Raw genomic sequence first — 22,365 nt, forward strand, 5'->3', positions numbered from 1 at the left:
AGAGTTCAGAAAGGCAAATAAATGCTGCTTAGCAGAAATCATGCTACAAGTTGTGGAACAGTTCTGAAAAAAAATCACGATTTTGTACTTCTCTGCCCTTCTCTCAATAAGGATTTCTAAATCTGCAAGTGGGGTATAATGCTATAAGTGCCCTGGTTGAACTACAAAAAAAAAAAACACCAAAAAAGCAACACCACACAGAAGAAGAGGCAACACTGAACAAGAATTGGCAAGGTTTTGAACTTCACTTGCTCCTTCCTTTTAATCGAGGTACCACAGCTTGGTGTGTTGTGTAAACAGGTTACATACAGCATCTGTTCAACACCTTCCACTAAGCAATATTAAAACTAGGTGTTAAAGAAGAGATGCTTCCGAGGAAGGATTTGTGGAAAGAACAGTGAAGAGATGAGTTTTGATTTTTTATTAAAAACAAAGAAACAAACAAATAACAACACCTGCCTAGGCAAGGCGATCCTAGGAACCTAGCATTGCCCAAAGCCCCAAACCAAAATACAGCTTTGCAGCTGCATGTTCAGTTTCTCCCACTATACCACCAATACCCTGATGAAGCCTTTAAAGGTCTAGAGAGCACGTACGAGTGTTCTGGTCACCAAGTCATAATAATTCAGTTACTACGAAAAAGCCATAAAATAGTACAGCGAGGCACGAGGAAACGTTTCTGTGCAGCACAGACTGCAAAGCATGCTAAACAAGGGCCAGGGCCATTAAACTTACCTTGCAGTGCCACTTCAGCTACATCACCTCAGTAGATACAATTTAGCGAACACTTCCACCCTGTGACAGCTACATATTTGGTACCACAAAGTTGTATGAATCATAGAATCATAGAAAAAAAGGTTGAAACAAAATTAAATTAACGACTGTTTTTTTTTGCAGGACAGAGGCAACACTGGAGCCAAAAACCTGTGCATTTTCAACTATGACATTTATTTTCTTCAGTAGGAGGTCTGGTACATAAATACCTTCTTTAAATTTTAATAAACTGTTCGGATAAAAACAAATCATGGAAAGTTTATAAAGGTGGTCATTTCAGTCTCATTTTGAACTCCACCGCACAGTAAGTTTTACATTTAAGGCTTAAACAATTCAGTTAATCATGTGAATTGCTAACATGCTACATTAATATTTACATCCACTCAAAATTATATAAAATACAAGCATTTTATTATTTGAGTTCAACAGTATTGCTTAGAATTACAAAATACAGCAATGTCTGAAATACTGAAGGTTTCATAAAAGCAGCAATTTTCTCCCATTCCCAGTCTTCACTGTCCAGAAAATTACCAAAATATTTATCATGTAACATAAGCCATGGATCTAGAAGCATGACCATCACGTCTTAAGACACAACTTAAACATAAATGAAAATTGGCAAATAAGCATGACATTGCTAAGAGTCCAATTATAAGTCTCTGTGCTCTATGTATTACAGTATTTTTTTTTCCAGTCAAAAAATAATAGTGTGTTTGAATAGAAATTCAGAAGGCAGACAGGCTTTGAGATGAATAGTGCTTCTGTCATTAACAGTGAAGAACCACTCTGGTGACTGATGAACACATTTATATTCATATTGAGAATCCAACCTGTAACATTGTGCAATTCTTCATAGATTCATCACAACAAAAATCTCACATTTTCCATACGTGTAATTAAATACACGAGTTCTAAAAGCTACAGGTGAAGCTTCACCCTTTGAAATGTACACTCAGTTCATTTTGTCACAGTAGAAACTGTGTGTACTTACTGGGGATGAATTTTGCTATAATTGAACTGAAAACTATTTAACCATTTTTGGTCCCCATGTGCAAAAAAAAAAATCTACATGAAGCATATTTTCCCTTCTCCCTTTCTTTCACTTGTGTCTCCATAGCAGGTTTTTTATTATTATTATTTTCTTAAGTGCATGACTTTTTTCAAGTAACTAGCCTATGAAAAATCTATAAACAGCTTAAAACATCAGGAAGAAATTCCAAGGAAAAGCATTTTCACAAAGATAGCATTCTGCACTTATTTTTTTTTTTAAAGAGCATATAAAAAGAAATTGATAGGGTATAGGTTCTCACATTTATACTAAACAAAAAGAATTCCTGTTGTATTCAAAAGTAGTTTCTCAGCATATGCAAACTATGCATCTTCCCTTTAGTATTATTCAGAATACATTAAATTAGCCTATAAAAATACAGTATGGACAAGTTCTTCTCATTCCCTGACATATGAATTCACAATTTTGACACAAAAATTGTAAACTTATTACATTCAAAATACATTTCTTAAGTCTTTTAGAATTTAAGTACTGAGGTGTCGGCAGTCGGAGCTCTTGGTATACAGCAGAAGTACATTATTGCAGAGCCTTTACACAGAAGTAGCTTACTACAGTTAGAGAAGTTTACTCTTCCCATATATTTCTGTTGCTACCAGGAGGAAAAGAAAGGCTTCCTGCTATGAAAGGTCTGTGTGAATGCGTTACTCAGATGAACAATTCGGCCCTGACTTCCAGTGCTACTTCGCTCCACAATCACACGTGGCATCTGAACAAGCTGAATGGGACTTTTTCCATCCTTTAATGCCTGAGTAAGGTTTAGTATCTAAAAGAGTAAAAGCAGGTAAGGTGAGGGCACACAAGTTAATCTGTGGCTAACAGGCTTATAGGTTTAGCTGTCACTCGTTTTATTCAATAACACAGTCTTCTACAGAATTGATTTATCAATTCCAAGTAGAAATACCTTATTTGGTAACATTATAACATCCAACTGCTATTTGACTATCTTACTCTTTTATTATGTTAATCCTCTTCCAATTTTTAAAAAGGAAGATAGACAGATCTATAAGTAAATTATTACTTCCAAAACTTCAGTGCTCACTACCTACCCTGATAATTTGCTCCATGTTCAATAGTATCCTTACTGTAAACTACAGCAAGCATTCAAATTCAGTTTTGCTGACATACTTGCATTAGCTGTAATCTCAACCCCCTTTTTTCCCCTCTGGCACAATGTCTCTTCCCTTGTGCAACTCACTGACCTTCTGTTCATTCCACACTTCCATGGCTGAAGAAATTCCTTAGCATGGCTTAATGCAAATCGGCTCTTCTAGAAACTCCTCTTTTCACTTACATTTCCTAAGTCCTAAGGCAATCCTCTGTAGGTCTGCATTACTTGGTTGCATAATTGCTATATTCTTGAAAATTGTTTAAGTTGGGTTTGAAACTCTTCCCAGAATTTTTCCCCTGCTTCACAACAACATGCTTCTAACTACTTTCAGTTCCTCAGATTTAAAGTTGCCTGAAGCCTAACGTACAAAATACATTGCCCTTTATCATTCTTACATTTAGGTTCTTCTTTTTTTAACAACGTATTTTAACAGGTATTTTGGCTATCACTCCAAACAGCATGAACTAAAGATTACTACCTTCTTTCATAATCAATGTAGTTATCCATTTTTTCTATAAACTTACTTGAAACATACTTTTTTTTTTTTTTTTTACACCAAAAGCAAGTCTAAATATCATTGCTAGAAGGCATCATTTGTAGTGACATATTCTTGCAAAGGTAGAAAAGTTTTTTTAAAATTCTCTGCTGAAATCCCCCTCAAGAAAAACGTTGGAAGAAAGCGTCCAGATTCAGCCTTTTTAGGGGGAAATTAGTTTAGACATCCTTAGCTAGATCTCTCACAATTATAGAAATTAGCTTTTTTCCCTGTAGCTTTTTCTTAAAGAACAGATTCCCTGTAGCCAATCGACTCATCACAAAAAGCCACTTAACCCAGTTTAAGATGGATGAATACTTCAGCGTACTTCCAGCAACTGCACAAACTTCTCCAAATAATTATTTCAAAAATAACTATTAATAATTAAATGGAATAAGGTTTGTTGGCTTTTAGCCAACACACAAAACTAATGTTAACCGAGACTATGTTTGACTAAGAACAGTAGTCTTGTGCAAGGCACTTCCTGATATAGGAAAAAAAGTCAGATTAAGCCACTCCTGGACTTGTGAATGTCTGGCTTTAAAGTACCCATGCTGAATTTAAGAATACAGGAGTCACTCTCAGTAAATTCAGGGCTAAAAGGACTATTAATTCATCCAATTGTTTTCACAAATCACTGGTTTATGCCTAGCTTACTCCAGAATGAATTGAATTAAAGTTTTAGCTAAAGCTTGTTTTCTAGCACATCACACCAGTTTTAAAGCAGCAAGGAGATGAAGAAAACCTTTTCCTCCCTTGCTTCAGTGTTCTTAAAAAAAGGCTTAGTTGTCACCAAATTTCTAATCTGGAAATACCTGAGTTACTTTGCTAATCACTGGTTCTGACATCTGCTAGGATGAAGAAATTCTATTACCTCATTTCTTCCTTGTAAAACTTTAATGAAGTTAATCCTCCAAAATTAAGTCATATTTAGTAACATACCTATATTTCACACCATTTTTTTCCATCCAAATTCATGACTATTCTTTGATGGATTGTTTTTTAACTAAGCATATACAGGTATGTACATCTCTAAGCATATACAGTCTATACAGCATATACGTCTAAGCATATACAGGTATGTACATCTCCATTCCCTGCCCCCCCCCCCCCCCCGAAAAAAAAACACACCAAACCTCCAACTACATTTTAGAAAATATTTTATAAAAGAAAAGAAACAGTATGTGCTGTTGTCTTGAGTATATGCCAATAAGAACAACCTCTAGAAAGAAATTTAGTCTAAGATGAAAAGACCTTCAAGTGTCTTTCAAATGTATAGGAGTTTGTGTCCCCCTACCCCCGAGATACAAAAATTAACATCTGAGAAGTGATGACAAATTATATATATATTTTTGAAATGCAGTCTTACCTGCCCCCTCATAACAGACATTTGGTTTTCAAAAGTAGCCTTGTCAAATCCTTTATCAGTCTTTATTAAAAACAAAAAAAAACCAGTTACTATAGGAAATGACCTATTTGTTTTCAGCTATGTGTTTGGCATGCAAATTAATCAAGTTCATCTTATGCACGGTCATATTTGCCAACACAACAAATTTCAGAAGAGTCCACTTATTGCAGAAAATTTGCATATATGAAAACAAATGATTTATCATATCATAAAAGTAGAATATATCAATAAATACCACTTAAGCCGGCCTACCTATGCATTAAACGCCAGTGCTAAACTACTTGGACCCACACCTTTACTCTGCAAATGGAATACCTCTTCCTCCTCCGGTTTTATTAAATCCTTCAAATTCTACTGGGTTTAACAGAAAACCCAGAGTCACTTTGAATGCAGCTGAGTCAGATGGAAATATTAGTGGCAGCATTTCACGATCTAGCTTTGAAGTTACTGCTGCATTTTCATTAAGTTTGAAATTACATATTTTTTTTTCCACCCCGTTCAAGTGGAATAATCTAAATGATCATGAGATACATTAGTGAATTTTACAAGTTCTCTACCAAAACACATAATTGTTTATGGAATGTTTCAGACAAGGAGATTCCATTACACGTCAATGTTGTAGCACAGTTTCAGTATCTTTAAAATAAATTTGACCAAGTTTTCACTTGAAACCTTATTTAAAATAACAATGGTCAAGATTTCAGTATCAGCTTTACACAATAAAAGTACATAAAATTAAGCATATAAAAGGTATACAGGTACTGTAAGTTATATTAAATGTAAGATTTCTTGGGCTAATACAGTTAAAGTGTATACACACTATAGAGGTATGTTAAATGGAATCCTTACAGATATTTGAGATATAAAAATTAACTAGCCTTAATTATGTGATACTTAAATATATAAAAATTAATTATGTGTTCAGATGGGCTGATTAGTCACAACGGTGATGGTTCCCTCTAATTATATAAACCCATGCCAGTGTTAAAGCTGCTTCATGGCATACACAAGTTAAAATCATAAAAAGAAAAAACAGCTAATAATTGCAATGGAACAGTTAGGTTCTTCAGTAATGTCAAATTCACGGTAACCTGCTCACCTTAAATAGTTCATGAAGATCTTCACAAAGATCCTGTACAAAGTTCATATCAGAGATGCGAGGAAGAACTAAGTCTCTGGTCTCCTGAGAGAAGGGAACTTGTGCTTGAGGAAGCCAAGCCCAGTGAAAGGGATCTAAATGTAGGTAAAACACATTTTCAGATTAACAACAGGCAAAAATTAAATTTTTAAATGCTTACCACTGCTGTGTTCCCTCTTGAAAGTTCTCAGTAACACACACTTTTTCACAGCATTGCCTGTTACCCCACATACCTCATCTGGCTGCAACTACAAAAGCAACTACTTAGCTTTTTTCCAAACAGTGAAAACATATTTAAGTATTTAGTTTAAACAATAACTAAATACTGTAAACAGAAGTAGAGGCTTTCTCCTTGTGCAGTAATGCAGTTTCCTCTGGAATAAAATAATGGCTACAATCAGAAATCTTTCAGATGTTCAGTTTATACTGAAGAACAAAGAAGTACCTATTTTTAACAGTCTTTTGTTTCTATTAAGATGCCTTCTTCTAAGTACACTGAGAAAAATATTCTGAATTTTTCATGTAGCTGCTATTAATCAGCTTCTTCAAGAGAAGGCAAGCATTGCCATGTTTCCTACCACCTTTAAGGGAAGGAGGCATTGCCATGTCTGCAGAATTGACTGTAGCAGAGAGATACCTTGGGACAGCAGCTATTGAGTATCAAGATGTCTAGGACTACGCAGAGCTGTGAGTGGGGTAATTAGCTAGCCTTTTACCCACAAAACTAGCCCACACTTAAGTCATAATTACCTGTTTGGCTAATAGTTCAGACAAATAATTGTAAGCACCGCCAGGCACTTCCCTCTAAACTCTAAGTAGTCAGAGATGTTTTCAGATGCAATCTAGATTTATTAGAAATATCAATATCCGATCTGCTTGGACATAGTATTAACTGGAGATTACTAAGCTAAAGCTGAAGAGGAGTAAAAATAACATGCAGATTGTCTGCTTATTCACTTAAAACAATACCCTTAAAATACTTTTGAAATAGAAAATTTGCCATTAGAGAGACAAGTTGTATATCCTTACACTCGAGTCATTTTATATGACATTAAGAGAAAAATGTGAGAAACACTGGTATTTTTTCAGTTCCACTACCAGTTTACACAGTTTTAAGGGTTAACAAAAACACACATTAACAAGGATGAAACTGCATATGCCACTGCAGAAATACAATTCATTGCTAACTTTCTGAAGTAAAGTATGCTATTATTTAAAGATTCGATATATAACTACAGTGATGGGTTATAATAGTAAAAAACTATGAAACCAGACTGCAAATACTTATTTAGAAGTTACTCCCCCCAAATTATTGAAGAATGCAACACTTACACGCCCTCCACTCATCAGGATGCTTAAAAGGAAAAGCTAATCCATTGTCAATTGCAGCAATTTTAATAGTAGATTCTTCAGCTACAGTCCACTGGATATCCTAGGGAAGGAATATTTCAAAGGGATGCTTATGTGCTTACAAAAATAGTGATATACATTAAAATACAAGTACAAGATAAGCAGCACAGGAATAGCTGTAGAAATGTAGAAATGTAAAATGTACTTAAGAAACAGCAGACAGTTTTATTACTAATAGTCCAAACTAGTAAAGAAAAAAAGCACAAAAATAACTTCCAGCAGTGCTCTCTCTATTCAGGCTAGTCTAATCCAAATAGCTTTTCCACTCACTTTGCCTAGAATAATTTGCAGTATCAGATTTCTTAAGACTATGTACCAGGATTAAAGCCATTTACTTAATCCCAGGCAAGAACAAGATACAGAACAGTTCAGTGTTTCAGAATATTTTCTTACCTTATCTGACAGATCAGGCCCATCATCTTGTTTTTCGTACCTGACTAACCAGTTATCATTACCTCTGTCTTTAAACAAGAAAATGCATGTCACAACATGTCATTTACAAAGTAATGAGCATCTAAAATTATATAGAAAGACTAATATTGTAAACTGAGGATTTACCAAAGGAGTCAGGCAAAACTGTTCACACACAACCCCTCCCCCCCAAATCAACACGTTTTACCTTTAATAAAACCTTTGAGGTAACTGATTTGCTGGAATGACTGAAAATTTACCAAGCATTCTTAACTATATATTACTTCTTTAGGTTCCCTAACTGGATGAATATACAGTAAAACATCAATAAAGAAATATCCTCGGATGCTGGCATGCCTGAAGAACACTAAAGATGCACAGCTCAGATGAAGCAACAAAGGAAACATTTTGATAAAACTGCCTTTGCATCTTAGAGGAAAAATAAATCACCTACAAAGTCAAAAGAAGAATCTCAGCCTCTGAGTGAAAGAAACATGAACCCAGGAGTACAGATACGCATCACAGTTGTACTTCAGTGCCTGGTCACAATGAATACAAAGCATTTTGCACTGATGTGAAAGTGTGCTGTTAATGGTATCCAGCTTAGCATAAAAGGGATGGTAGTTGTGGCTTCTCTTATCCTTCCTGAACCCCCATCATCCCTTACCCTAATTTGGGGAAACAAGTTAATAGCCAACTGACACAACTGAAGTGAAATGAAAGAAGTATTTGTTTTTGAACTCTTAAATTAAATAAAAACATTGTTTGGATATAGTCATTCTAATATTTAATGTTGATCCAACAAAAGGTTGCTGTTGATCCAACACAAAGTTGTTTGGATTTTGTCATATTCTAACATGTAATGTTTGCATCTGAAGTTTTGTGGTTTTTAAGAAGTTTTAAATGCAGCATTCTGGCCTTCACTTGCAAGACAAACATTTGAAATGCATTAACGCCTTCATTGATAGCTTTCAGTCAGCATTATTTACAATTTCTGTATCAAGAGAATAGGGACATACTGCAGGACAGTATGATACCTGTATTTCTGATGACATAATCTAAGATAACCAGTCTTTCAAACTGTGACTGGAATTCTTTCCGTGTGTTTTCAGGTAAAGGATCAGTTTCAAACTTCCTGAGCCAGTAGTCAGCTTCCTTATATCCTTCAACAAACAGCTGGAAGGAGCCAACCTGAAACATTAAAAAACTGTATTTGGAAAACACTCCCACATAGGTCCATTTAAATAATTTTATCTTTAACAGAAAAATTGATGATATCCTTTCAAAGTACAGAACACTGGAAATATTACACCACCTAGCAGGAGTGATATACATATAAAAAAAAGATTGTTTTCTTTTTCACTCCTAAATTCGTAAAAAAAAATAAATCTATCATTAGGATTTTTTTTTTTGTTTGGTTTGTTTCTTAATGTGTTTAAATACTCAATGAGTTTACCAGGAACAAAGCATAGCCGGACAAACCAACATAAATGAACGTCTGGTATTATGAGCAATACTTCAAGTAAAGAGGAAGAAATACAATCTATTCCCTTTCATTGGGAACAGTTGGTTCACCGGTTCATAGGAAACTCACCAAAATTTACAGCAGAAAAATCTTCCTCTCTGAAAAGCTTATATGTTCATTGATGAGACCAGCAGCTTTGGTTACTTTTTTTTCAAGACAGATACTTTTTGCATGAAATGCCTGAAATACATTTCCCAAGAGTCCAAGGAAGAAAACTACAGACTGAATAGACTCCATATGTGTGGGCAACAGCAAAGATGCTCAAGATTAAAATTGAAAAGAGGGATTAAATTTGAGACATAAAATGCAGATAGATGCACACATGCTGAGATGTGGATGAATATACAGTGTGTCGAGTAACCATGCTGATACCAGCTTGCATAACATGTGTCACATGAATCAAAATTGCTTGAAATGACAAGTACCAGAGCTGTACATAATCTGTGTTTTTAAAGATTAGGAGTAGACACTGTGGTGAGGTTCTGGGGATACAAGAAAGATGAGAGGTTTTTGTCAGTGAAGTAATGTACGCAAGAAGGAAGGTAGGATGAACGCAACAGTAGGATACCTGAAAGAAGAAAAACAAATAGAAGGGAGAGAAAGATTTAGGAAATACGAAAGAATTAGATAAATACCAATGGGAGAAACAATTATGCAATATAAAAAAAGACACTGAAGGGAATGTCACTAAACAGTCAAGAAAAGCAGAAAGAGGGAGGTACAATATTTTAATGTGCTTTTCTCCTCCAACAGAAAAGCTAGCCTGCAAACTGATATAAAAACGGTTAGATCATAAATATAGTCTAAGAGAAGAAATGCTGTAAGAGTGGTCAGATTTTGCCTAGTAACAGTTATATCACCCATCAATCATTCAGAAATAATTTTTAAATAGGCAACAAGCTTTTTCTTCTACTGTTGATGTTTTTTTTATTATTCAAGGTTTTGTATGAGAAAGGAAACACACAGATCACTTATCTTTAATCTTACCTTAGGAGGTAGTCCAATTCGATTAAATTTTTTACCAACTTTTGGCACTTTCTCTAAAGCGTATTTTTTTCCTCTTGACTTTGCACGATCTATTGCACTGTAATTAAAGGTCTCACTGACAAGCCAGACAACCTTAAAATATGAAAACATAGCCATTACAAATGTTAAAAACAGCACAGTTCTTTATCATTTTATTTACAGATTAACAGAAAATTTTATGCTCAGTTGCAAAGAAAGCAAAAAGGAAGCATCAGGCATTTCCAACAGGCAAGTTTTATAGGAAAAGGTGAATATTTGTGATTTTACATATCCCAAACAGAAATGTGATGAAATACATTTAAATTGGAATCTTTATATGCTGCCTTTTGTAATCCTGATACTTCACACCAAATTACAAAGCACAAAAATAGAAGAAAATACTAAAAGCTAAAGTAGTTCAAAAAAAAAAAAAAGAATTAAGCTCTCAGACTTACCCTGTAAAACCAAAAACATACAGTCACTGTTTCTACGCTAAACCACTGTGCACTAGGACTTGCAGTAGTCTGTAATTGACTCAGGGCTAATGCATGATACACAAAGATGTCTTCACAACCACAGTCCAGAGACTGACACATCTGTGACTGTATATTTGCATTCAATAATTTATATATTTGAACTTTTACCTTAGTTTTGGGTACAACTCCTAGCCCCAGCTTGTCATCTACAAGATAGGCACCAGCTTCAGAGAGATATCCCTGATTTGGAACGAGGCAGCCTCTGCCAAAGCAGCAAGGACAACAAATCTTGTGAAAATATTTGGTCCATTTTGGATTTAGATGTCCATAAGGCTCTTCAGATTTTGGTTTGAATACTCCAATAGTTTTCTAGGATAAATAATATAAAATTAAACTATGAATGCTTTAAGTTGCAAAATATTAACCAATACTTTCAGTTAAAAAGTTTTCAAAATGATTTTAAATACTAACCATTGCATTTTACAATTGCTCTTTTTAGATAACATCATAAAACTAGATCTAACAAAAGATATATAAAAAGATAATAATATAGATCTAATAAATAATAAAAAGATAATAATAATAGATCTAATAAAAGATATATCAAATAGATGCATCACTGAACGCTTTTCTAGAAGCAGCACAAATTCAAATTAAACTCTTCATAACAGAAAATCAAAACCAGCTAACATTTACTAGTTTTACAAAATTAAAAAGGACTGCATTTTAAAATAGAAAAGAGCTTTTAAAAGTAGCTTCAAAAAGCAGTTTCAGCCTGATTGATTGATTAGATATTCCAAATTCATTAGATATTTGAGACAGAGACAAAATGGCTCCAGGAAAGCAACAAATATACAGAATGCAAATAATCAAGTGTTACATTTTATATTTTGTATTCATTTTATTTACTGCTTTTAGTTAGAATAGATCAAAATAAAAAACTGCACTTTGCAATTCCAAAGAGTGGTGTAATTTACTACTGCTGTAGATTCCTTGACTCAAAGCTGACAATTCATACTATCAGCCACTATTTTCATTGGAGACATTGAGCCAAAGGTTAAAATTACTCAAAGTGCTGTGTTCAATTTTGGACATTATGCTTCAAGAAATCTGTGAACTAACTGGAGAAAATTGAAGAAAACAATGAGCATAAGCAGAAAAATGTGAATAATGAAAGACTGTATGAACTGAGGTTGTTTAGTCTAAAGAACAGAAAATGGGACACAAAATGAACCATGCAACAGCTTGCTATAGAGAAACAAACAACACATTTACTGTTAATGAAACAAGAAATCATATGCTTAAAACCCAGCAGATAAAATACAAAGCAAAACTCTCTTGAACCAGACCGGAACAAACTTCTGGGTTGTGCTGTCTCCAAAACAGGATGCCACTAAGAACATGTTAGCCATGCATTCATCAGGAATCCTGTTAATGCCTGTGCTGTAAAGCACGATTGTCTTAAAGAGATGATTTCTCAAGGTGCCTCCTACACATGATTCTATATTTGTTAACTTCAAACCGCAAGATTCTTATTACACTGAAATAGATAACCTTCCAATTACGTGTGATAAACTCTAGCCTAATGGTCCTATCTAATAAATATTGAAAACAACCATTTAAAATATTTTCACATATTAATTTTTCTGAATCTTTACCAAAAAAACGTGACTCTCTAAATAAACCAAACATTGACGGTAGCCATACCACAGTTTTCGTAGCTGTTTAACACTACAAGTCATAAATAAATTTGCTGGCTGTCAGAAACTAGCATCCTTCTCCATGAACTGCCAGTTCTGCTAGATTATGGAGATGAACTAGCTAGTTGTTCTGGACCTGCCTTTAATCCCGCTTTGGACAAAATTAGCTACAGGGAATTTGCTTCATTCCATTTGTAAACAGTACCCAAGCCACCAGACACTAGTACAGCACCTGTCCTGCCCATCTGGTTGGAGTCATCCCATCAACTACCAGAACAAAGAGTTACAAAATATCACTAGTTGCATTCATCCTATAAAATAAGCTTCCTATCAAGAGGAAACATAGTGACAAAAGTTCTCTTATGTTTTCAACATGCTGCTATCTGTGATTCGAAGAGTATCTTTAGAATTGCAAGCAAATTCTATGCAAGGAAACATTTACTATTCCATTTAGGCCTCCACAAAAGGCTTTTATGTTTACAATAAGCATTCTCTGTGACATGACAGTCCGGGATGCAAACCTATGTTCTCTGCACATAATACATCAGTAATTGGCCTTTTTAAAAAGTCACAATGCTTTGGAAACTGAATATACTTGGTATACTACTTTAGTCAAAACCCCAACGTTAGGTTTAGAATTGTTAAGAAGTTATTTAAGTATTCCTGTTGAATCACACGTACCTGCCTGCTCAAAACAAAGCTAGCAGCTTTCTGTTTCCCAGAGACGCAGTGGTGTACGTGTTAGTATATGCCAAGCCATTCATGATCTCCTTTCTGAGTCACTCTCTGGGTAACACTTCCCGCAAACTGAACGTTCTAAGAAGGAGCTTAGCTCGTTCCAGTACTCGCCTGGACCACGCTGTGCTGTAGCATCAAATCGAGATATGGTTTTCAAGTTTTCCCTGAAGTTTGAGCCATGATAAATTTTTCAGAGCCACTGATGTTGAGGACCGGAGTAAAACCAGACAGCTCAGTAAGCAGACAGCCCAGCAGGCCAGCCTTCATTGTGCAAGCCGAAACCAATTTCTAGACAGGCTCCATTGACATTACCAGTTAGCCAAGAGCTGGATGGTCAGAAACACCTTGCAGAAGAGTTTGTGTTTGCAGCAGACGATCTCTTTTTCTTTCCTGGTTACACAGTGAGCAATGAATGCAGAAATATTCATCATTTCAGCAAGAGTGCTGCTCAAGTACTGAACTGCTGCTTATCAGTATAGAACTATGCCAATAAAATACACAAAGGTGATAATTTTAATTAGACAATTTTAGTTTTGTATTTCTGGAAGAATCAAATCAGTAAGATGACCTAGTGGCAACGTCTTAGCTCTAAGCTGGTATTAGCGTGGGTAAACAGTGCAGAAGCTGACCAGTAAGAAGGCTGACTGCGTCTTTTAATAAGCTCTTTCCCACATAACGAGAAGATTACTCAAGAAGAGTAGGAGAAAGCAAGTCACAAAACTGGTCTGAAGTAGGATGATGCAACACTCCGTCAAACAGGACGTGAAATCCATTCTACAAATGGGAGTCACAGTACTGGCAAAATGATATTTTTTAATCAGACCTTTAATAAGGATAACAAATTTAGGTAAGGTCTAAGCGCGAAGAACAAAAGCAAAATTCAAAGTAAGCTAGGAATTCAGTATTATTCTCAGTCATGGTAGTAAATACTTTCATATTTTGCAATGAAATCTTTCTGGCCTCCACTAAAAAAAAAAAAAATCACCAAATTTTTAGTTTAAGTCTTCACTTCTCCTAGACACATTCAAAACAATGACCTGTATGAAGTGGGGAGAGGTGAGCAAGTCACTCCCAGGAACAAAACCAACACCCCACTGCAAAACAGAAATAAAACCAACAGAATCACCACATAAGAAACATAGAAACAAGGTGCTCCATCCATAATACTATGGTTACAAAAACAATGCTTACGTTCTCATTAGCTCCTGGACACTGTGAGCCTCAAGCATCTCCTCAAAGATATTTACACACATGGAGATACACAACAAGAATGACTTTTCTAGCCCTATTGGCCCTAACTTTCAAAGAATAAGACACTTTGATTGCACAGCATTAAGAAAACTCCACTTAAGCAGATTGAAAACATTTTTAGCATAACACTGTAGAAGCAAGTTAAGCAATAAATTCTTTAAAAGTATTAGACAAGTATCTGCTTCCTTACTTGATTAATATACACCAGGAAAAAAATTCTAAAATGTAATCTTAATTTAAAAATCTCTTCAAAAATAGTATACTACTTGAAAATGCATATTTTAAATATACAAGCTGAAAACTGACAAAGAACTAAACTAATGAAGTAGAGAAGGGACTTGAAGTTAAAAAAACTAATGAAACTGAACAAGCTTTCATAAAAACAGCATTCTAGGCATAAGCAAGAATCCCATAAACTGATTAGAGAAAAAAACATTTTATTCTTCCACTTTCAAAAAGAGAGACCTCCTCCCTCCCAACCTACTTAGAGTCTCCTCCAGTAGGATGAGAGGGTTCACTGCTAACAAATGTTCCTGGAACACTAGAGTCTGAACTATAACATGCAGTTCTTGCATCTTCTAGAGGTAGTTCTACCACTGTACATTAGCAATAAATTTAGAATGAGAACACAACATAAGTTATTCACATATTTATTTGAATTAAGTCAGGCAATCACTGACTCAAAAGCGTAAATGCCATCATCGGAAATCTGGCATTAAAACAAGCTGGACATCTATGAAAAGTAAGTGGCAGAACAGGAATATATTCTGTACTGACCAACAATATGAATAAAAACTAAAACAAAAATAAAGATAATCCCTAAACAAATGGGAAATGACCTTTCTGGAGATGCAGGAAGTGATCTCGAAGGCGTTCTGAAAACCTAGGCACTTGAAGTGTTACAGCTTCCATGTCCACCTCGACTAGGATCTCAGAATTAACAAACATCTACATCTACCTAAAACCAAAGATTGTTGATGGAACTTAAAATAAAATTGGATAAAACAAATCAAAGGTATAGGGACCGGTCTTTTTGGTAGTTGCTGAAAATGTTTTGGAGTCCTCCACTCTTTAGAACAGGTCCGTAAGCAAAGTATTTCTGATTTAAAGAAAACAGTGTGAAAGTAAGTCTGAAGTGTGAAGAAGTATGTCATCTTATTAAAGAATTCTACCCAAATGTTACTTTTCAAGCAATCTGTTCAGGTAACTAACTTCTTTGTCACCTCTTTGATGGTACCATACCTATTTCAGGTACCATTTAGTACTAAGGGAAAGAAAGGGAAACAAAAACTACCAAGTTAAGATTTAGCAGACAAGTATAAGTAAAAAGGCAGATTTGGTTGTATCACTCATCTTGCCAGTCTACCAATCATATAGGAGCAAAGAAACAAAACCATCTTAAATATAAGACAATCTACAAAGAATAGATAAAAACATAGAAGGCTTGCTAAAGAACTCTAAACAGCACCCAAATTAGAAGCTCGGTTGTTTCAAAACAAAATCCATAGAAGTATACAGAGAACAAAATGTTAGATTCTGCACAAAAAAAAAAAATCCCCGAATTGTTTTCAGAGGTTAAAGAGACCCTTTTATTTCCTCCATATTTCTCTGGTGCAGATCATCCAAATCATGATAGAACTGCAACAGAGAAACAACAGTTATTTACATTTCTAACATCTTGCAGCATAAGTGAAGTCCAAATATTTACTTGTGCTGACTTTTCCAACATAGATTTTGGCATACCATAAAGTACTAAGGAACTTAGGTAAAAGGCTTTCAATTCAAAAGGAATTTATAAGTTTCATTTTAAATTAAGTGTTAGAGTCTCTGAATTTGAAATATTTTGCTCACCCCTTTTGGGTCCTTAGCGAAGTAGCTCCCACTGGATCCTTGAGAGATTCTTTCTGGGAAAACTCCACACTCTATAGCTTGCTCTGCTCTCAGAATGATTTCTGCAAATTCTGGATCATCTAAAAACGTATTCATATCAACAGCGTGTCCTGTATGCCCTGAAAAATAAGGAAATAAGCAATTTTAAGTGCAATTTGTACTAAGAATGAATAACAACGTAAGTAAACACACAGAAGAACTAATAGCTTTCCCTGCTAATGCTTTGTCAATAGCAGACTGAAAAATCCAGCCCATTAAATCAGTGCAAGCTTGCCCACTGATTTACCCACATCTAATAAACCTCAGCCAGATCTACAACATTTTTACAACATTTGAGACTACCCTTGCAAAGTGTTTATACTTTCCAATGATTTTTTAAAAATTTATTTACATAATGAAGCCTAAAAAAAAAAAATCAAAAATACCCATAAAAGATACATGAATGCACTAAAGATTTACATATCACTTTTATTAAGATTCCTGTTCCTCTGTAGAAAAAGCTAACAAAGTAAACTTGTCCATTAACCACTACTAGGATGGTATCACATCATTCAGCTCTCAGCTTGGCTAGCACGTTCACTAACTGCTCCTAAGACACAACAATGCTATTCACAAAGCAGTATGCTACACGTAGAGCTGACAAGTGGCATCCACATCCCAGTCACGCATGGCATGCCAGCACCATTCCAGCATTAAAGCACCACCACTTGTAGAACTTCTTTGCACACTGACAAAAAGATCAGCTCTATGTAGATAAGGGACATTTAGAAAATTAACTAGAAAAGCAGTTGGTAGGTGTTAATACTTGTGTTACTCTTAAAACTTTTTCCAATTTTTTTGTGTGCAAGTTTTTAAACTGAAGATTTCTGCAACATATCTTTAGGCTAGCTTTCTCAGAGGTCAGTTTTTAATTCCTTGACATTAACCCCAGAACCTGTAACCATAAGAATCCTTACTGTCTCGGGGAATATATTCTTCAGTCATGTGTCTTCTTAAATGAAATATAACTGCAGGAAGAATGTATTAAATTAAAAATAAAAAAAAAAATATTATGCTGTATGCTCAAGAAAAAATATTTGAAACACAGGATTTGTTTGTGTTGCTACTGTGCTACTAGAAAGCCATCACTACGGCGACGGGGGCGTACAAAAACATATGGCTGAAAAGAAGGACGTTGGCAGTTTTAAGAAGTTTCCTTCCAGTTTACCAATAGTCCCCAAGTGAAAATATGCCACTTTACTCAGAACCGGTGTCTGCTGAAAGTGGAAGAGTCTTCCAAGTTGGTTTCCTTCTTCAAGGATTAAAATAATCAAATTTTCCACTGTGAAAACATGTAACATTCACTTCTTGTTTCTAGTACAGTCTCTGAACTTAAAGTTGTTGAGTGTTCAAGGTTCTTCTTGCAACAGCTGTGAAAATGACTCTTTCGAGTAAACCCCCATCCGGGAGACCAGGGCTCACCCCCACAGTCTAACTGTCCATCTAACTGTTCTCAAGTTAGTTCACACGAGGTCTGAGGCTGTGAAGCTGCTGTGTTTGAACGAAGAAGACATCCCAAGGACACCAGGGCTGTCACCCAAGTGTACACTTCAACCTGTTCTTCCATCAAGCTAGCAATGACATAAGCTAAACCAATATATTTTGTCAGTGTAGCACGACAATTCCTGTAACACTAAACTTCCTTTACACTCTCTTAACATTAGTAAGGGTTGTCCCTTCAACCAATTCCATCTCTTCCTATGCATGTTCTGACCATAATCGTATTACGAGACAGTCTCAGTGTTGTAATAATCATGCATAACACCTGGTGCATTTGTTCCACGTGACCCAGGCAACAGCAGGAAAGACTCCTGCACCTACAAGTGTCTGACAGACAGAGAAGGCGAGGACAGGGAAACGAGACTGAGAGAAAAGATGCTGCTCTGAGACTTTCTTACATGGTCTTGGGCAGATCCCAAGAGCTCTGCATTCACCATCCTTATTGCCCCAGCAGGGCAAGACACATGGCTCTCGTCTCCACTCTGAAGCGTTACGTAATATTTTTTTCTTTTTTTTTTCCTTATGTTTAAACACATTATGCTAGCAAAAACTCCCTATGGCTACCAAGGAAAAGTTACTAGCATAGTTTATTTTGCTCAGATTGGTGGGGAAGGGTTGGTTGGTTGTTTTTACAATGAACTACTCTTGCAAAAGAAACTTTCTTTTTAAACCTGTCTCTGGCAAGAAATCCTACTTATGATTAGAACAACAAATGCTAGTCAATGCCACAAACCTTTCTTAGAAGAGCTAACCCCTAGGTGCACACCTGTTTGCAAAGCCATAGGGCAGCAGAAAGCTTGAAAGTCTGAGGAGAAGCAGCAAACAACGGTTGTGTAGGTTATCACCTGGCACAAATACTTAACACTGGCCACCAGCCGTGCTCATGCTTTCCAGTTTCATAACTGAGCCCGCGCGTTTCTGGGTTTTTACCCCCCCCCAATCCTCTCCCTCTTCGAGGTGGGATTCGGAGACACGGCAAGCAGAGAAATTCACGGAAGACAAACGTCGGAAGGGTGCCGGGGCCGCCCGCAGCCCCCGCTGGGTGCCGGCACGTACCTGCGGCGCGGCGGGGCTCCCTGCCCCAGGAGGGCCGCAGGAGGGGCTCCTCCTCGCCATCCCCCTCGGCGCCTTCCTCCTCCTCCTCCTCCTCCTCCTCGTCGTCCTCCTCCTCCCGCGGCTCCCCGCACAGCCTGACGGCCCCGCCGGGCGCTGCTCTGACTACCGCTGGCGGCCCGGCGTGAGGCGGCGGCTCGGCGAGGCGCAGCAGCGGCTCCTCGGGCTCCGCCATGAGGGGACGGGGACGGGGGAGGCGCCGCCGGGCTCAGGCCCCTCCGCCGCGCCCCATGGCGGCCTCGCCGCCACCGCCGGGCCCGCCGCCGCGCCGCGCATGCGCGCTGCCCGCCCCCGCCGCCCGAGGGGGCTGAGGGCGGCTGCGGGAGCCCCCTGCGGCCGCCTCAAGGCCCGGGGGTTGCGGGTGCTGTGGTGAAACAGTGCTCGGGAAACCGCGCGGGGGCGGGGAGGGTCCCGCTGTAGGTTATCTGGAGGGGGGAGCTGCCCGCAGGGTGCTGGGGCAGCGGCAGGTGCTAGGGAAACGGCGCTGTGAGGCAGCGCGGGGTGTTGGGGTGCAGCGCTGCGCGGTGCTTCTCGGGGAAGTCGCACCTGCCGGCCTCAAAACGCTGGTCACGCAACAAAACAGCCCTGAAACGTCTTCTTTAGCTCCAAATCCGAAGCTGGATTGGTTCCTGGACACCAATTCCCGCTCCCCAGCTCCTCTCCCACCTTACAAGATGTTCTGCACAGGCCACAGAGTGCAACTTCCAAAGGGAGGCGGAAAAGCAATGAGGGAAAACAACACCAGCGTATCATAATTGTTTGCACCTTCCCACAACCGTCCTGACACGCTCTAACTGGAAGAATTCAGTAAAGTATTCACTGAAGTGAAACCCATCAGACTGCACCAAACTGTGACCTGGACGCAGCCTCCTACATTTCCCTATACAAGGGCACCCTTCCTCAGCACAGCACTCAGAGGCATTAGTGAAGTAAGGCACAAAAACACATACTTGGAGTACCTTTACAGAACTGAGATTCTGGGCTGTACCAGGAGCGAGGCAGTTCTCAGCTAAAACAATTGTGTGTATTTATTATTCATTATTCTCATAATTATTCATGCCATAATGATTCATTCTGTACATTACCTGGATCATGGAAAGAAAATTACTTTGCTTGGTTACTAACAAAATAAAGCCTCGCTGAAATACTTCACTTGTGTTTGTTTTGTCTCAGGTTACCTGTCAGCCAGTGGACTTTGGAACAAAGTTGGGTTGTTTAGTTATGTAATTATTAGTATCTGTAACATTTGTTAAAATCTGTTCACATTTACATTTCTGTTTCCATTCCTCTCTATTCAAAATGAACATATTCAGTCAATTGTGACTCCAAATGAATAGGCATTTTATGCCCAGTAAACAAGTATATGAAGTATACAACAACTGGATGCAATGTGCAGCCCAGAAAATTATCCTGCTTATTTTCTGCATGAAGCAAACAAAAAGGTCAGACTAAAATGAGAAACCTCTTAACATTTTGCTCAGCAGATCACTACAGAAGAATGCATCTTCCTTTAGCTACAGTAGTTGCAGTAGGTTTAGTTACAGTAGGGTGAGTTGTTAGCATTGTGTTAAACAGCTCACCCATGGGTTTCTAAAAGATTTAAGAATTATTTCTTTTGAATAAGGTAAACACGAAATAACTCATCAGTTATTTCTTCTGCTTTAGGGATCCATCTGCACATGCTAGTGTACGTGTACACACACTTAATGCTTACTTTTGATCTATTGTAATGAGAATTCTGTAACTTGCCCATGTTTTGATCTCAAGAAGCCTTTACATTGCCTCCATCTTCAATGGTGCAGAGTTCAAATGTTACAACAGCTCATCATTCAACAAAATACACATCACCATAATAGTTATTAACAAACAATTAATTTTAAATCTGAGTAGCTAATACTCTCAATTAGCTACCTGGACTAAAATTACTAACAATTAGAGCATGCAAATAAGTTTGCTCATTTTCCTCATGCTGACACTTTTGTCTCTATCATTCTAGCCCACAGTCCGCCTTCTCATTTGTTTATAATATCAGTCTGAGCACCACGTCAAAACATTGGAACGGGACAAACAGAAAAAAAACCAACAGGGAATACATGCACAAAGGGCACTTTTTGCTTTAGGTGAGCGCCCCCTTGTGATCCTTTCAAATAAAGAACAAGCTGAATAGTTCTGTTTCTAAAATAACATCAATATAATGCCTCGTAACAGTCCAAATGCAGAATGACTATGGAGACTAAGAAGCAGGACAATTCAATTTGCAAAGCTCTTTTATGCTGAAAAGGGTAAGAAACTGTGTTAATCATAGTCTCAGCTGACAATTCAAACAGGCGTGTAAGATTACTCAGCCAAAACACCTGACAGATCCTAATCAGGGTAATTAAACATACAGAATCAAGACCGTGACTGTGTACTTTTCTCATGTTATTTAGCCACCTGAGCTTAAAAGTGTAAAACAGAAGATAAGACTTCATCAACAAATTCAGTCGACCAGGCAGGTTAATATGAAGCCCTGGAACAAACACTCTTGTGTGTTTAATGCGCCCCTTCGTTTTTTTGCATGCTAGCCCCTGGTTATTTCAGCACAGCAAAGGGCAACCTGCCAGCCCCCATGGAGTGACAAGTACAAGGGTGGGAAGGTTCCTGCCTGCTCAGGCTTTGCTGGCAATTCCTAGCAAAGATGCAAGGCCTGTCCCAGGTTTCTACTGGCCTGTCTATTTTCCCAAATAACACAAAAAGGAAGAAAATGGGATCTTCCCCAGCAGCACGTCTCCCTACCTATCACACAATTTTTGCTTTTTTTTTGCTGAACTGCCCGACTCGGGTAGGGCGGGCCTGAATTTGGCTGCATACACCACCTTGATTTACCACAGACGGCTCAACTTTGTTCGCAGAAACCTCCTGAGGAGCAAAAGGGTCTCCTTACCCTGAGGGGCACCCGAAGGGGGCGTTACGTGGCTGTTCTCTACCGCTAAACTTTTGGGGGAAGCACACCCCAGCCAGCTCTCCTCGGCCAACAAGTCTACCTCCCTCGGGGTTTGCTCCCCGAGGGCCGGGCAGCCGCCGGCCGCCACCTCGGTCCTCAGAGGAGCCGAGGAGGGGAAATGGAGGCCCGCAGCGGCGCGGAGCAGCCCGACACCTCTCGGCGGCACCCGGAACGGGCCCGGCCTCCGCCAGGGGAGGGCCGCCGGAGCAGCCGGGCGGCGCATGCGGCTCCGCGGGGCGGGCAGCGGCCGGCCGCGCTAAGAGCGGCGGTGGAGGCGAACCCGCTCCGCTCC

General features: G+C 38.0%; 1 protein-coding gene across 2 annotated transcripts; it reads right to left on the bottom strand.

The window, feature by feature from the left end:
* Positions 1 to 927: 927 nt before the first annotated feature.
* On the bottom strand, positions 928 to 22,296 carry PI4K2B (phosphatidylinositol 4-kinase type 2 beta; the record flags this gene model as incomplete). Of its 2 annotated transcripts, none has more annotated exons than XM_083835742.1 (10): positions 928 to 2,606; positions 4,856 to 4,915; positions 5,994 to 6,127; positions 7,365 to 7,464; positions 7,836 to 7,903; positions 8,891 to 9,044; positions 10,366 to 10,497; positions 11,028 to 11,228; positions 16,400 to 16,557; positions 22,014 to 22,296. In XM_083835742.1, 10 exons carry the CDS (start codon positions 22,294 to 22,296, stop codon positions 2,433 to 2,435), a joined length of 1,464 nt encoding a protein of 487 aa, XP_083691868.1. In that variant the 3' UTR covers positions 928 to 2,432. The 2 variants fall into 2 exon arrangements, with proteins under 2 accessions (XP_083691868.1, XP_083691869.1); XM_083835743.1 differs by lacking the exon at positions 22,014 to 22,296 and adding an exon at positions 19,034 to 19,371.
* Positions 22,297 to 22,365: the final 69 nt, after the last annotated feature.

Source organism: Anser anser (genome assembly GCF_964211835.1).
Source record: "Anser anser genome assembly, chromosome: 4".
NCBI classification, from domain to species: Eukaryota; Metazoa; Chordata; class Aves; order Anseriformes; family Anatidae; genus Anser; species Anser anser.